Source organism: Narcine bancroftii, chromosome 10 (genome assembly GCF_036971445.1).
Source record: "Narcine bancroftii isolate sNarBan1 chromosome 10, sNarBan1.hap1, whole genome shotgun sequence".
Lineage (NCBI taxonomy): Eukaryota > Metazoa > Chordata > Chondrichthyes > Torpediniformes > Narcinidae > Narcine > Narcine bancroftii.
Genome location: NC_091478.1, coordinates 21,744,100 through 21,760,428, shown reverse-complemented (window position 1 = coordinate 21,760,428; position 16,329 = coordinate 21,744,100). Strand labels below are relative to the sequence as shown.

The 16,329-nt window shown below is 39.7% G+C and overlaps 2 protein-coding genes across 7 annotated transcripts in view; one reads left to right on the top strand and one right to left on the bottom strand.

The window, feature by feature from the left end:
* LOC138744268 (Fc receptor-like protein 5) overlaps positions 1-14,313 on the bottom strand; it is a 51,645-nt gene extending 37,332 nt beyond the window's left edge. Inside the window, exons 1-3 of one of the 2 annotated variants that reach the window (XM_069900101.1) lie at positions 14,237-14,313; positions 13,995-14,041; positions 4,834-5,155 (exon numbers count right to left, since the gene is read on the bottom strand). In XM_069900101.1, coding sequence (XP_069756202.1) covers positions 4,834-4,900 — 67 coding nt within the window. In that variant the 5' untranslated portion in view covers positions 4,901-5,155; positions 13,995-14,041; positions 14,237-14,313. Of the gene's footprint in view, positions 1-4,833; positions 5,156-10,482; positions 10,570-13,994; positions 14,042-14,236 lie in introns of those variants that run through there. The other variant, XM_069900102.1, reaches the window with a different exon arrangement.
* cfap58 (cilia and flagella associated protein 58) overlaps positions 10,618-16,329 on the top strand; it is a 189,611-nt gene continuing 183,899 nt past the window's right edge. For all 5 annotated transcript variants that reach the window (XM_069900099.1, XM_069900096.1, XM_069900097.1 and 2 more), the window contains exons 1-2: positions 10,618-11,506; positions 14,549-14,830. In XM_069900099.1, coding sequence (XP_069756200.1) covers positions 11,501-11,506; positions 14,549-14,830 — 288 coding nt within the window. In that variant the 5' untranslated portion in view covers positions 10,618-11,500. The remainder of the gene's footprint in view (positions 11,507-14,548; positions 14,831-16,329) is intronic.

Here is a 16,329-nt window from a genome sequence, read left to right as displayed (position 1 = left end):
TTGACCTGCTGAGTTTCTCCAGCTTTGTGTTTTTACTTCAACCACGGTGTATACAGATATTCGTGTTTTACTTCTTAATAGTTCAAGGAGATGGCTAATTTACACCTATTCAAGAAAAAAACTTAAGAACAACAATAAATTTGGATACCATAGACGCTCTATGGTTAGTAAGGAATTACTTCAGGTGGTATGTGAGTGGAGAAAAAAAGGTTGAGAACCACTGCCCTAGACATTTCCCGTCCATGTACCTGCCTTCCTTTCTTTTGAATGTCACAATTGTCCCAACTTCTATCACTTCTTCAAGTAGTTATTTCCAAGATCCTGTGTGAAGAAGCTCCTCAGGTCCCTTTTAAATCTTTTCCTCTTAAATCTATGCCCTCTGGTTTCAGATCCATCAACTCTGGGAAAAAGGATGTTACTATTGACCTTATCTATACAGCTAATGATCTTATAAACCTCTAAAAGGTGCACCCTCAGCCTCCTACACTCCAGGGAGAAAAGTCCCACCATATCCAGCTTCTCCTTATAATTCAACACCCCCCCCCCCCACCCCAGGTATTATCATGTGAGTCTTTTCTGGACCCTTTCCAGCTGGATAATATCTTTCCGAAGCTGAAGATCGATATTTAGCCATCTTCACAGGACCTGAAATTATTAGATGAATGATCAATACTTTGCCTGCATGAGAGAATTTAAATTTCAAACACCATAGTCCACAAGATCAAGAGCCATGTCCTCACATGGCTGACATATCCACACATCGGGACTGCTACCAACTCAGTTTCCATCTGACAGAAGAATGGATTTCAATTTATGTTTGCCACAATTTATTGCTGAAGATGATAAATAATTATTTGGTTGCTTTTCCCTGTCCTAATTTGGCTTTTTTTTTAATGTAATACTTCTTTCTCTGCATTTCTGTTGTAGTTCCCCATAGAAGTATTGGTCCAAGATCTGATTGTTTATTCTGGAAGTTTGCACATGTTTATTATTTCACTAATTCAATGACCATCATGGACCTGACCAATTGTTAATGGACAGTAAAATATTCTCTCCACTGCTGCTGCCCGACATAGTGTATATTTCCAGTTTTCATATTATTGAGCTTTAATTGAGTAATTTTGCTTGGTTAAATATTTCATTTTGAGGCACCATATTCTGGTTTATGAAATATGAAACAAAGGAGAAATTTTAAAGCAAAAACTCTTATTTACTAACAGGTGCAACTTGAAACAATTAAAACAATAGATAATACCCAAATTATATAATAGTTTAAGTAAACAGACATCTCTAATGTGTTAATACAGGTAATTCAATCAGAAGATTTTATCAGTAATTCTGAGAATACCTTTTAAAATAACTCTTGCCTGATGAGCAAATTCTGCCTGACCTCATTGGCTCATGTTCATTGTTGAACATGGTCTGATGTTTGATGTGCACAGCACAAATTTCCTCCTTGTGGTCCAACTTTAAAATTTAGTGTAAACTAACACTGCAACAGAAACACAATCGTTTGCTTCTGATGAATGCTGAGATTGAAGCTCCACCAAAAGGGAGAAGACAAATTCAGAACTTCTGGATTAGAATAATGATGCTTTATCCTTGCTTGACTGAGGTGGTAATAATCTGAGTAAACAATACTATGTGCAAATTCATAAGATCATAACATTCAACTACACAGTGAATGTTGTGTCTACTCGCCACTGAATAAGCACTTAATCACATACCTTTATCTCATACCAATTTTAAATATTCTTTCGCAAATGCTTACATTTGTATTATTTTTAGATTCTCCTTCCATCTTCGGGAGAAATATTCATGTTCTTATATTTCATAAAAAATCCCCTGCATTGCTCACTTGTCTTTTGATAAGCATTTTATGAGTTCCACTCATGGTGTCATCAATAGATAACATTTTCTCTCATCATTTAATGGAAATCCCTCACAATGTTAAATATCTCCATCACATCTTCTCTTAATCTGCTCTGATACAAAACGTCTCAATTTTTTTTGCAGTCAAGATGACCTAATGAATCGAAGAACCTAAAATACTGCAAGGACACTAAACATAAAATAATAAAAAAAATAAGATCCTATAAAAACTTCTACAAACCAGATTAGGAAATCGAATATTTTCCTGCTCATTTTAGACTTGGGATGTTTCTATACATAAATTTTGTTTAAATTTTTGTTTATATTATTGTTTAATGACTTGTTGAAATTAAGAAAAATAAATCCTGTGATCTCTCTATTCAGTTTTTCATTGTGAGATGACACAAGCAAGGATACAGATCTGAATAATTTTATTGCAGAAATGGACATGTTCTACTGTTATTGCATGCAAAACCAGTCTGCATTATCATCACAAACATCTGGATCATGGGCAAACAGATGCATCATTGCAAAAGGAAGGAAAATTTAGACAAAATATCCACCCACTCTTGCATAAATCCTTGCAGCTGCCTGTAAATCATCATTAACAGAATAGTTATTAAAATTCCTGGTATGCTGATTTTAATACAGTGATGTATTGCGAAGGAACATATGAAGGAGTCAAGGAGGACTTGAAATAGCTTCTGGAAATTTTTGAGTTTTTATTCTAATGGATTGTTCTCTCCGAGAAACAACAGGAAAATGAAGTGAATTTCTGACGCATGAGCAGTCAATGAATTTCACCATTTTGTGCTGATGGAAAGTGCTGCTCATAGCATTAATATCCAATGGGATCTTCTGAAAGTATTGATGAAATTGACCACAAATATATTAGATAGTGTAACAGTTAGCGCAACACTGTTACAGTGCTAGCAACTGGGACCAGGGTTCAAATCCTGTAAGGAGTTTGTATATCCTTCCCACGGCTGCGTAGGCTTCCTTCAGGTGCTCCAGTTTCCTGGCACCATTCAAAACATACTGAGGGTTGGGGTCAATTGGGTGTAATTTGGCTCATAGGCCTAAATGGCCTGTTATTATGCCGTATGTCTAAATTTATGTGGGTGTGCAAGCCTTTCAGAGCTGTACTACAGATTTACATCTGCGACATAACTCCCATGCTGATCTTGAGGGGGATGAATATTAGAACTTTCTCCAGAGCAGCCACAGAAATTCTACCTAAAGACAGCCTTAGAGTGAGGGAAGACAAGGGGGGGGGGGGATGGGGGGGTGAGAGGAGGAGACAAGTTGGTGTGGGCACCACTTCACCTGATTTTCTGTTTTGTATGAATCCATTCTGCAAGTGGCGTCATGTCCCTGTGAGTTGTGGAATGATCAAGGAGTAGAAATCACAGCAAACAGTTCTGATAAAAAGGCTTCAATCAGTGAGGGAACAATCAGTATCACGAGCACTGACAACTGTGGCTGGCAGAGATGCTGTGTGCAAGACATCAATGTCACAGTACAGATATCCATGTTATTAATCTCAGCATAACTTGGTTCTAGTTTCTTTTAATCAGTGTTCAAAGGTATTGGGTTAATCCTAAAGCTTCAATTTATGCTGAAAATGCAATGCATGACTTAGTAGCTTCATTTTGATATACAACTGATGCCAAGAAACACTGCTGATGTGAACCATGCTTGGAAATATCCCGAAAGATTTCCAGTGGGTGTGTTCAACTTGAAAATGTAAGCATGATCTACCTCAGCGAAAATAGTCTTTATGTGATATATGTACACACATACACATGACAACAGGATCCAATTCTAGGCTGATAGACAAAAATCACATTTTTCTGAGTTTAACAATGAAGGTAACATGGCCAAGATAATTGGCTAACACTTTCATCAGCTGAAGTAGAGAGAAAGTAATTTGATAATATATTGTTTCTAAAATTTCTTGATATATTATCAGGCTTTGAGAGGAAGTAAAATCCAGAAAAGTAATTTTGTTCAAAAATTGTCATTGTCCATAAGACATAGCTCCTGACTTTATATCTAACAAATTGCTATATTTATAACTAGTTGCATTGTAGTTTATATACTCCTGTTAATGATCAGTTTTGACTCAACTCTACATAAGTAGCCTATTCTACAGCCAAGTTTCTTTACAAATAATTCTGCTTCTGTGTCTCAATCTTCAGTACAATTAGCAATCTCTACAGGAATTGTGGGATTTTTGGGCAACATGGGCTCATGGGCCAGAAGGGCCTGTTCCTGAGTTGTACGTAGAGATTTAATCATAAGTGAAAGTGGGAAAACAAATTAAATTGGAAATCCTCACAAAGTTAGGTTGTGGAGTGAGAAAAGACAAAAAAAACTTGCATTTATATAACACCTTTCACAATCTTAACTCATCCCTTTTTCTGTGAATTAAGTGCTTTTGAGGTGGAATCATTTTTGAAAATAAAAGCACAACAAGATCCAAAAAACATCAATGTTATCAAACAAGTAATCAATTGCCTCTCTGTTATGTTGATGAGGGCATCAAATTGGGTGACAACACCAAGGATAGCTAAAAAATTGAAATAAAATTTTCAGTCATCCACAATGATACTTTGAACTTAAACTTTATACCAGATGGCAAACATAACTATGACAATGGAATGCCATTAAGGCTTGCATCACTAATATAAAAATCACTCCAGTTAAATCCAGTCTGAAATGTAAAATGCATGTTTCCTTTCCCTACCCAATAATTACACTCCATAATCTCTCCTAACCTTGAACCATCAGATGATGACCAAAAGCAATCCAAAATTAATTTCAGTTCCTTAGTCGAATATTGAAAGCATAAACAATAATTCAAACCTTTCTTCATCTTGATGTCACATCAAGCTTCGTAGTAACAACAGGGAGACAGATAAAGGAAAAGGTTCGTGGAACGTCACAAGATCTACTCACCAAGTCTAGTAAGAGCCAAGAGTGAGAAGGACATCAAAAGGCCTCTTTCTTTCATTGTACTTTCCATTTATTCTGCTGCATTAATCCAGTTTGTATTAGTAGTCACAAATTTTGTTCTTATTTTCACATCCAGTGAAGGCAACTCTCTGATAAAGTGGTGGAGTGAAGGCTGGCGTTTTTGGCAAGTGGAGTGCAGGGAGAATTTTGCTGGTACAGGAAACAGATGCAGTTGAGATGGGCTCTACACATCAGCTGATTTGCTTCATCTGTAGAACTTTGTGGTCTGCAACACTTTACTGCATGGTTCCCAGATTTCCAAAGCCTTCAAGTGATATAAACATTTGTTAATTATGTAAGGTAAAAAATACGTTCTTCTTTTCCACGTTAGTGACAGAACACATCTCATAATAACGGTATTAGCTATTGCCTTTCCATTCAAGTATGGAAAACATAACAGAGATTACGAGAGAGGACAGAAAGATAATTTTCTCTTGGACAGTCCAAGTACACACATCCACGTGCAAATAAAATTACGGCCAAAACCCATCTCCAAGCGCTTGTTAGGCAAACTATACAAATTAAATTTATTTTAACAGAAGTTCACAGACTAAAAATATTATTTCAGTTTCTCTTTTCACAGTTGTTTCCTTAATTGCCAGTACTTTGCTGATGAAGGGCTTTGGCCTGAAACTATCATTTGCTTTCCATGGATGCTTCCTGACCCACTGAGCTCCTCCAGCATTTTCTAATGGTATTACTTAATGAACCATGTACTCCTTAGAATAAAATAGATTACAGAATGGATTTCCAAGATTTTACAATAAATTTAAAGGGTAAAGGGAGAGCAATTTTCCTTCACTTGTAATGGGGAGTATGGAAATAAGGACAAAATCTGAACTGAGCCATTTGGGGCAGAGTTCAGGAGAATTTTCTTCAACGCAGATGGTGAGAGGACTGTTGCCCTCTGGCTAGTTCAATTAATAATGATAAATCTGACACTGAAAGATTCAAATTGCTAACAGCTTGGTGCTGTTAGGAAAATGAAGTTAAGCTTTTGATCATTCATTATAATTGAATGTTTCAGAACCTTGACTTTTCACATTGATGTTCCCCACTATGTTTTTATTCCTTTCAACCACAATTCTGTTATTTGATAGAACCATAATATATGTCGAAGTACTCGAGATGGCAGAGGTCGACAGCATCGAGTCCACGCTGCTGAAGATCCAGCTGCGCTGGATGGGTCACGTCTCCAGAATGGAGGACCATCGCCTTCCCAAGATCGTGTTATATGGCGAGCTCTCCACTGGCCACCGTGACAGAGGTGCACCAAAGAAAAGGTACAAGGACTGTCTAAAGAAATCTCTTGGTGCCTGCCACATTGACCACCGCCAGTGGGCTGATAACGCCTCAAACCGTGCATCTTGGCGCCTCACAGTTTGGCGGGCAGCAACCTCCTTTGAAGAAGACCGCAGAGCCCACCTCACTGACAAAAGGCAAAGGAGGAAAAACCCAACACCCAACCCCAACCAACCAATTTTCCCCTGCAACCGCTGCAATCGTGTCTGCCTGTCCCGCATCGGACTTGTCAGCCACAAACGAGCCTGCAGCTGACGTGGACTTTTTTACCCCCTCCATAAATCTTCGTCCGCGAAGCCAAGCCAAAGAAGAATCATTTAAGTTGTATTTAAATCCACAGTTGAAGGTACGTAACCACATATTTGTGCTAGATTTTAAGGAGTGAAGTTAAGAAGCCAGAGAGAGAATTTGGGAGGCAATTGCAAAACTTAAGACTTATATAGGTGAAGGCACAATCCCTTTGTGATGCAGCAGTTCAAATTGGGGATATACAAAGTCAAAATGAGAGAGCAGAGACATCTTGAAGACTTGTGAGGCTGGAAGAGTGCTAAAAAGGCTAGAAAGACCATTCATCCAGTAAGAAGATCAAGAAAGGAAAACAATTCAAGTTACAGATGGGCCATTTAGACAGGTAATAATGTCTCCCAGACAGTGGCACTTGGTAACATTGATAAATTGGTAGGTAAAGGGCTGGACCATTGAAGGATGGAAAGCAGGTAGAGCAGGCAGTGCCTTTACTACAAGAGGTTTTGAATACAGAAAGAGTGAAGACTTACTGCAGTGCTCTGGGCCTTGGTATTGTGCAATTTTCATATCTGAATCTGAGGAAGGATATTCTTGCTTCTGACTGAAGTATGAAGAAAGACTAGGGTTATAATTGATATTTAGAAGAATGAGGGGGGGGGGGGATTTCATTGAGATGTATAACATTCTGACCAGTCTGGACTGGTCAGTAGCAACATTCCTGATAATGGGAAAGCCCAGAACAAGGGGTCATAATCTATGGATAAAGGGGTAAACCAATTAGGACTAAGGTGAGGAGAAACCTTTTCACTCAGAGTTGTGAACTTGTGGGACTCCCTGCCACAGAAGGCTGTTGTCATCAGCTAATTAGATATAGAGTAAAATCAATTATCTGGAATTTAAGGAACTGGCAAAAAAATGCAGAAAATAAATAGATAAAATTTACGAAAGTTTAAATTTGGCGCACCTCGCCGTTAGTTCCCCGTCCATGCAACATACAATCTTAAGCCACTGGAAAATTCACTTATTCGGCATCTACCAATCCCCATAGTGCAAGATACCACAGGTTTTACTGTATTCAAAGGAGTTGGATGTAGCCATATTGGCCTGAGGGATGTGGAGACAAAGCAGAACACAAATATTGAACTCATATGATCAACAAAGACTGCATTGAATGGTGGAATAGGTTCCAAGGCCTAAATGTTCTTCTTCTGCTCCCATTTTCCATGATTCTATCTAAAAAATCTAGAATATAATGATTGTCACAAAACTATAGTTCTATAGTTCATGTTCTTTAGAGAAATAAATCTGAATAAATAAATTAACATCCTAGAAATTCTCAGCAGACCAAGTATTATCTTTAGACATTATATAGCTTCATTGTTATTCACTGGGACAGGGTTATATGCTATTCCTCAGTGATGTGGAAAAAACATATGTTTCCTTTGTAATCGCAAAAAGGAAACATGAACTCTTTTTCAGACTTCCTTCTCAGAAAAAAAAAGACCTATTTCCCATGGTGAACATGGTGGTTATTTTTGATTTGCACAAGCTTTGCACTATGGAGCAAGGCACTGAATACAGACTAATTACAAGACACATTAGATTTGATTAGTGATCATCATATGGAGAAAAAAAGGCTCCAATATTTAAAAGAGACCAACAAAAATTGCTGAAAACAAGGTGTGCATTCACAGTGCCTTTCACTCCTTCATAATGTCCCTTGAGTTCACCTGTAACCCAGAAACTGTGTGTGAATCGTAATTTGCCAAGAGATTTGTCAATGCCAAGTTGAAATATATTTACATGATAAGTTTTGTCATGTTTTGCCGTAAGAGGACCAGGAACAACCATCCTCCACGACACATCAATAACTCTGTAGCAAAGAGAGTGAAGAGCACCAAATTTCTTGGAGTTCATTTAACTAGTGACCTATCATGGACACTCAACCTCTCCTCCCTTGTCAGGAAGGCGCAACAGCAACTGCATTTCCTGAAAAGATTGAAGCAGGCAAGGCTACCGGCCACCATTATACACATCAATCTTCTATAGGAACTCTAATGAGAGCATCCTAGCTGGCTGCATCACAGTGTGGTGCAGTTGTTGCAGAAAAATAGATTGGAGGTCAATCCACAGGATCATAAGAATGGCAGAGAGGATCACTGGAGTCTCCCTCCCTGCCATCAACGTGATCTACTGGGATAATTGGCTGAAGTGGGCACGCAAAATCGTTGAGGACCCCTTCCATCCTGCACACAGCATCTTTCAGCTACTCCTGTCAGGGAAGAGATATTGGGGAGGAGTATCAGAATCAGCACCATAAGGTGGAGGAACAGCAGTGAGAATGCTTAACAACCAAAGGAACTGCTCACACTACCCATCCAAGACTCTCATCTGTACAAAACAGTATTTATTTATTTTTATAAATATAATACTTGTCCTGCATATGTAATATTTGTCTGTATGTGTGTTACATCTGGTTGTATATCTGCATGTTTTGTACGGAGGACTGTAGAACGCTGTTTCGACAGGTTGAACATATTCAAATGACAATAAACTTGACTAAATTTGACATTTTGAACCTTGCCAGAAAATGTAAGGGTGTATAACAATGCAAACATATTTATTGGCACAATAAATCTGAATTCTTCCCTCTCTAGCCCTGAAAATTAATTTATCAAGTCTCATTTCTTCTTACTTTAGTTATAGTCAACTAAAAATAAATAAATAATTAGAAAGTCCTGTTTCTTTTAATTCTATGTTCCTCTTTTTATTTTGCTTTTCAGAAGCAATTTTAATTTAATACAGCATTCAGACTGACTTTGTGTCTGTGATTATGGAGTTCCACAGCTACGTCCCCAATAGTATTTTCCGCTTGATTTTAACACCACTCCATTTACTGTGGATGTCCTTCAAGCCTAGGAGACCTTGGCTAATTGTGCCCCTGAAGCCCTGATGCTTCCAGTTGCATCTCCATTCCCCAGCCAATGTAATACTGACCACAAAATGAAATTTACCAAGTGATTTTAGGAACCATTCATCTCCTTCTAGGTGAGGCAGAACAAGCACTGACTGCCACCTCAACCACATATCTGTTGTTAACCATCTCAAGTCAGCAAGGGTAACACATCAGCGTTGTCTTCAAAACTTGTTTGAGGAAAATACAATATCTTCGCTGACTTGTGAGAATCCCTGGCCTGTGGATAAAGGAGCACATGAGATTATAATAAACTTTTGGTTCAAAGTGCACTGGAAGCTCAGTGTAACTGGTGTAAAATGTCAAGTTTCTTGTCACCTGATTGTACAAGTACAACCTGACAAAACACCGTTCTCCAGCCCTCACTACAAAACACGCATACAAGCAGACAACACAATGCAAACAATATATATGGAGGACAAGTATTTAATCTGTACAAATAAATATATAAATATTGTTTCGTGATTATGAGTCTTGGATGGCTAGTGTGAGCAGTTCCTTTGGTCATTCAGCATTCTCACTGCCCGTGGGAAGAAGCTATACCTCAACCTGGTGGAGCTGATATTCCTGTATCTCTTTCCCAATGGTAGCAGCTGTAAGAAGCAGTGTGTGCAGGATGTGGTGGGGGTGGGGCGGTCTTCAATGACCTCTTTTTAGACCACAATCCCAGTATGTCACGTCAATCGGCCGGAGGGAGGCTCCAGTGATCCATTCTTATGGTCCTGTGGATTGATCACCAATCCATTTCTCTGCACCGACCCTACCACACGGTGATGCAGCCGGCCAAGGAATTTTCGATAAAGCTCCTGTCAAAGGTGGCCTTGCTCGCTTCAGTCTTCACACAAGATGCAGCTGCTGTTTTGAAGGAAGCACCCTCGTCAAAGATTATGCACCTTGAGCCCCACCTGTTGCAGTGGTCCCACTGTGGTGGCCTCACCTGCCACCTGGGGAACCCAGCCACTGGCACTAAGGCCATAGCCCAGGCCACACCAAAACCCAGCCTTTTAAAATGGAACCCTCCCCTTTATCATGTGCAAGCTGCTTGAATGATAATAAAGCATAATATTCACATTTTGTCCAGAATTAATGCACTTAAATGTTCCAAAACAATCCTTGCTTCACTTGGAACAGTTTGACCAAGGTTCTTCTCTCTCCGAGGCGAGACCATGACGTAAGGACGCACCGCGTGCGTCGTTGCTAGGATGCAGGAGAGGACGCGGAGAGTTCGCGGGCGGCCTCACGGAGCCAGGAGCCGGTAGCGTGAGGACGTTTGGCAGCCAGACCGTCGACGGCAAGGCCACCGGCAGCCAGACGGTCGGGGTTCGCGGCAGTGCGGTGGGCATCCAGACAGACAGTGTCGAGAGCCAGGCGGTGGGCGCCCAGTCGGAGGAGAGCGGCGCCGGCAGCGGGACCTGGCGGTGCCAGGCAGACAGGTGGTGTTGCTGCAGCCAGCCAGACAGAGTCAGGTCCACTGCCACTGGCAGCCAGGCAAGAGACGGCGTCCCTGGCAGCCAGACAGGAGCAGGCACCCTTGGGAGCCAGACGGGAGTGGGCACCCTTGGCAGCCAGACAGGAGACGGCACCACTGCCACTGGCAGCCAGATGAGAGAGGGCACCACTTCATCTGGGAGTTAGACAGGAAAAGGCAGTCCAGACCAGGAGACACTGCCTCTGCCACTCAAACAGGCGACTGCACCACGGCAGCTGGCATCCAGACAAAGAGGGCAACACTGCAACTGGAAGTTAGACAGGAGACGGCACCACTGCCGCTGGCAGCCAGATGAGAGAGGGCACCACTGCATCTGGTAGCTAGACAGGAAAAGGCAGCCAGACCAGGAGACACTGCCTCTGCCACTCAAACAGGCGACTGCACCACAGTGGCTGGCATCCAGACAAGAGAGGGCAACACTGTAACTGGAAGTTAGACAGGAGGTGGCACCACTGTGGCTGGTAGCTAGACAGGAGGCGGTGACAGGGAAACAAGCAGCCAGGCAGAAGGCAGAGTCCCTGACCTTTCAACCTGGCCCTCAGTTCTCTTCGAGCCCTCCCTTCCCAAACTCACCCTGCATTTGAGATTCAGCAATCACCATGGCGGTAAGTGAATGCAAAACATGCACAATTTTGGGATTACCAAGTTCCAAATCTCCCATTCATGGGCATCAAATTGGATCAAGGATGTTCAGCATTTGCCTCATCCTTTCCTCAGGTGGATAATATCTGGGTGCTTATTAGTCAACTGAGCGGAAGGGGTCAGCCCCCAACATCATAAAAAGTCTCGTAATTATATTTCCATTCAAATTCCCTGACATGATGAATTTCTAATGCACCCCTGGCTAATCTTCACTTTACCTCTTATAAGCTCGGCTATTATCTTGTGTTCCGTTTTTACTGAGGATCAACTACTCCCAATTTAACAATGCTTAGATTTGAAATTTATCATTCATTCTGCTCAAATCTTCATTGTTTCAACCCTCCTCATCACTGTAATTTCTTCAGATATTTGAAGTCCTCCAATTCTGGTCCTCAAAACTACACCTGCATTTCCTGCACCTTCAGCTGCCAAAGATCTGATCTCTGCAGCTTCTCCTAAACTTTCACTGCCTCTCTACTCTTTTGTTTCAAGGTACTCCTTAACATCTACTTCTTTGACTAAGCTTTTAGCAGTTGTCTTTAAATTATTTTGCTGATGCTCCTATGATGCACTTTAAGGTTCTTGTATTAAAGGTGGTATACCAGTTGAATTTGTTTTTAATGTAATCCAGTGGTATTATCCATTTTATGTTGTGATATTGCAATCACTTATAGACATGGAATTGTTACCTAAGGGAAAGTTCTGTGTACAAATTAGCTGTCACAATCCCTATACTTCCATTGGTGGTTCCACTGCAAAATATTGACTCATTGTAACATCCTGAAATGGTGAAAGCTAATGTTTCTTTAAACCCCCTGATTTTTTTATTCAAATGGTTCACTTTTTCTGTGATTGGGTTCTATTATTGGGATTGCTCAGCAGCTTCAGTAATATAGCCTGCTCACTCACTCCTTGAGTCCAATATTTCAGATTCAGGGAGCAAGAGCTAAAGATTATCAAAGCTGCACACCAGTACAGTGGGCTTTCAACCTTTTAAAACTATGGAGTTGATTAGCATAAAGTTCTGGTACAGTTTTGCAAATTTCTCATTTGGACTGGAGTCAGGTGACCTGGATCCCATATTATTTGCATATCTGAATTAAATTGCTCTCAAGGATTTACCAATGATTCAGGGCTCACTGGCTGGTTATTAGTAATACAATGGACCACAATTTTTTTCAAAAGGTTTGTTCCTGAAAAAAATGGGGATTATGATAGACAACTTCAAGCTGAACACAAAGATAATTTCAGATTTGCTGTATCACGTAGAAAGTTGGAGAAACATTAAATTGACTTTTATTGAATTTAACATGTTTAATTGCATAATGATGCCGACACATTGTATTAGTTCAACTGACCTAAAAATGTTTTGCTGCTGATTTTCATTTGTACTCAGCATCTGATGCCTCTCATGCCAGTGTCTAACAATAGTCGGCCAGCAATGATGGGTTCCAGTTGCCCTGATACTGCTTTTCCATAGTCGTAATGTCCTGGTGAAACCTTTCAACATGTTCGTCACTGGTTTTGTATTCTTGAAGTAGACTTAAAATACCCGACAGGAAATCATAAACATAGGTTATATCTACAAAACAGTACATGATAGAAACATTTTAAGCTGATTTTCATGATCAGCAGCCCAAAATCCATAAAATATACCCAAAAGGGTTCAGGAAGCAAAATCTTTGTGGTCCAGTGTATTTTGAAATCAGATACCATATCATCATGTTCCCACAGAATATTAATTTGATTCTGACTCTTTTATAATCTAACACTACCGTACAACGGATACCACCATCCCTACCATTTGAAGGGGAATTTCTGCTCAAAAAAAATGTCCAGGTAACTTTCCTCTCCTGTTGCAGCATCTAAACCTTGCTCCCAGTTTATGAACTCAGAACGGAATTTTCTTGAGAAATAGACATTTACCTGAGCTGTGATTGGCATTTTCAATAGATCCCACATAAAGGACCTGCAACATGTCATCTGCCTTCCCATCTTAATTTATTGAATTATACAGATTTATTCAATTCTTTAAATGTAAAGCCACATTATTGCCCTTGATTCACCCAAGTCCACACTTTCTAACAGACACTCAGCAGGCCTCAGAGATGCACGTTCCCAGGAACCACGAGGTTCGAGTCAGTAAACTTAATTTACTTAGTTCCATTTACTTGATTATCTGGGAGACTACCAGGCTCACCATCTTTTATTGCTTGTTCACCACTGAATAAAAGTGATAGACAGTCAAATGCCAAGGAAAGTGGATGAGGAAAAAATTAAGAAATATGTATATTATTAAAGGATGAGATTCCTCAATAATAAAATAAATCAGAACAATATACATGTAATTTTTGAGGGCATGAAGCTAGATGGCTCCCTCCTATCATCTTAATCCAAACAGGAATTTTGAATAGCCTCCATGCCATTTTCCCCAGGTTTACACCCACTTACATCGAAATAAAGTTCTTCATCCAGAGATCAAAGTTCTGTTCCCTCTGCTGCAATCAGGAAAAAGATATAGGTGTCACAAAACTCATACCACCAGGTTCCGGAACAGTTGCTATCCCTCCATTAGACTCCTAATCAAGAAACTCAGAGACTAATTTAAGGACTCTTATTTTGTACATTATTTATTCTTGAATTTTTTTTCTGAATTGCACAGTTAGTTTTAAAAATTTTCTTTCTTTGTTTACCTCTCTCTCTTTTGTCTATGTATCATTTCTTGAGTACAGATTTTTACTACCAATAAGTAGAAATTCTGCCTCGCCTGCAGGAAAACAAATTTTAGGGTTGTGTGTGATGTCATGCATGAACTCTGACAATGAATTTGAACTTTAAACTTTATATTGCTCAACTTGGCATTGAGGCAGATATGATAAGTACATTTCAAGAGACAACTGGAAGCATTTTGGAAGAGACATCAGATTAATATTTGTTTCTGATTGAATCCTGGGTGTTTATTAATAATCCATAATGCTAATTAATTCCCCCATTTTATTCTGCAGGAAAAGACAGAAAAGGGAATGAAGGAGGATAGTGCTTTTGAGGCACTGGAACAGGATTTTCAAGAAGTCCTTAATGAACTTATGGGAGACAAGGGGCTTGAGAAATTTCGTCTTGAATACGAGAAGCTACATCAGGCCCTCAAGAAGTCCCATGAAAATGAGAAACGCTTGATGTCAAAATGCAAAGAACTGAATGCTGAGATTGTTGCAAATTCAACAAAAGTGACAACTGCACTTAAACTTTCACAAGATGACCAGTCGACTATAGATTCCTTAAAGCAGGTAAAACTTTTGACAGTCCTTTATATTGGACCGTAATGGTGGCTTATCTGAAAATGTTAACATTGACAAAGAACCCCATAATTAACAGATTGATGATGTATAACTAGTAGGCTTATGTTTTGTTTGAAAGATTGCTAACTCAGCCAAATACTACAAATACCTAGATTTTCAATCTAATTTTATCATCATTATTCCCAATTGCACCCTGTGCAGTAAAGCTGTGATAAACCAGCATCTGATTCTTTGGAGTGCTTGATGGTATGACATGGGAGTGCTTTCATTAGTTCAGAAAGCATGCCAGGGCTCCAGAGTGCAAATTGGGCTAGTGTCTATCTCAGTGATTTTCAAACTGCCACCCCTCCAACTCATTTTCCACCTTAAGCAATCCCTATGCCATAAGTGCTCTGTGATGAGTAAGCGATTGCTTAAAGTGGTATGTGAGTGGAAAGAAAAAGAACATTGTTTTAATCGTACCCAATTGACTCGTTATGTGCACAGTTTCAGAACTCTAAAGGAAATGGGCCAATGTCAATTTTTTTCAAGCAAAATATTTCAGTAATAATTGGGTCTAGAGGAGTGATTCTCAACCTTCCCTTCCCACTCACATACCACCTTAAGCAATCCCTTACCAATATCAGAGCACTTATGGCATATGAGTTTAGGGGAGCAGTTTGAAAACCACTGGTCTATCTGAAATCATAAAAATAAGTCCAGTGACCCTCCATGTCTGTGCTGATCACGATCCTCATCCATAATGATCTAATTTGCCTGTGCTAATTTTATATCCATGATGCCTTGATCATTCAGGTAGCCTCTTGATGGTATTATTCTTGCCCTCACCCCTCTTCTGGCAGTTTACTTCAGGTGACAACTGATTGTTGTGAGAAAAATTTACAATATTTATTACTCAGGTCCCCTTTAAACCTTCTTCCTCTTACTGTAAACAAAAGCTCTTTAATTTTAGACACCTCTACCATGGGAAACAGACACTATACATCCACTCTCTATGCTTCCCATAATTTTATACACCTCTATCATGTTATCTTACAGCCTTCTTTGACCTAACAAAAACAATCCAAGCCAATCCCATCTTTCTTGATGAATTAAGACTTCCAATAATTTTTGAAATGACTCCAGCTTAATCACACACTTCAAGTGTTGTCTAATTAATACTTTGCTCAATTGTAACATGATGCCCCAGCTCTTGAATACAATGCCTTAGCCAATGAAGGCAAGCACAACATATACCGTTCCATAAATCTCCAAAAATCGGAAATGTTAACTGTCCATTTCCCTCCATGAATGCCGGTTGACCTCCTGTGTCCCTTCAGATTCTCATTGTTTGTTCAAGATACCAGGATCAGCAATTTCTTGAGTTTCTTGATCATTCTTTGCCTTTCCAAGAGCAAATAAATCCTGTCCTTCAGAATTCCTTCCAATTATTTTCCTTCCACTGACATCATGTGTGTTGTTCCCTGCCTTGTCTCTGATGCCCTTCT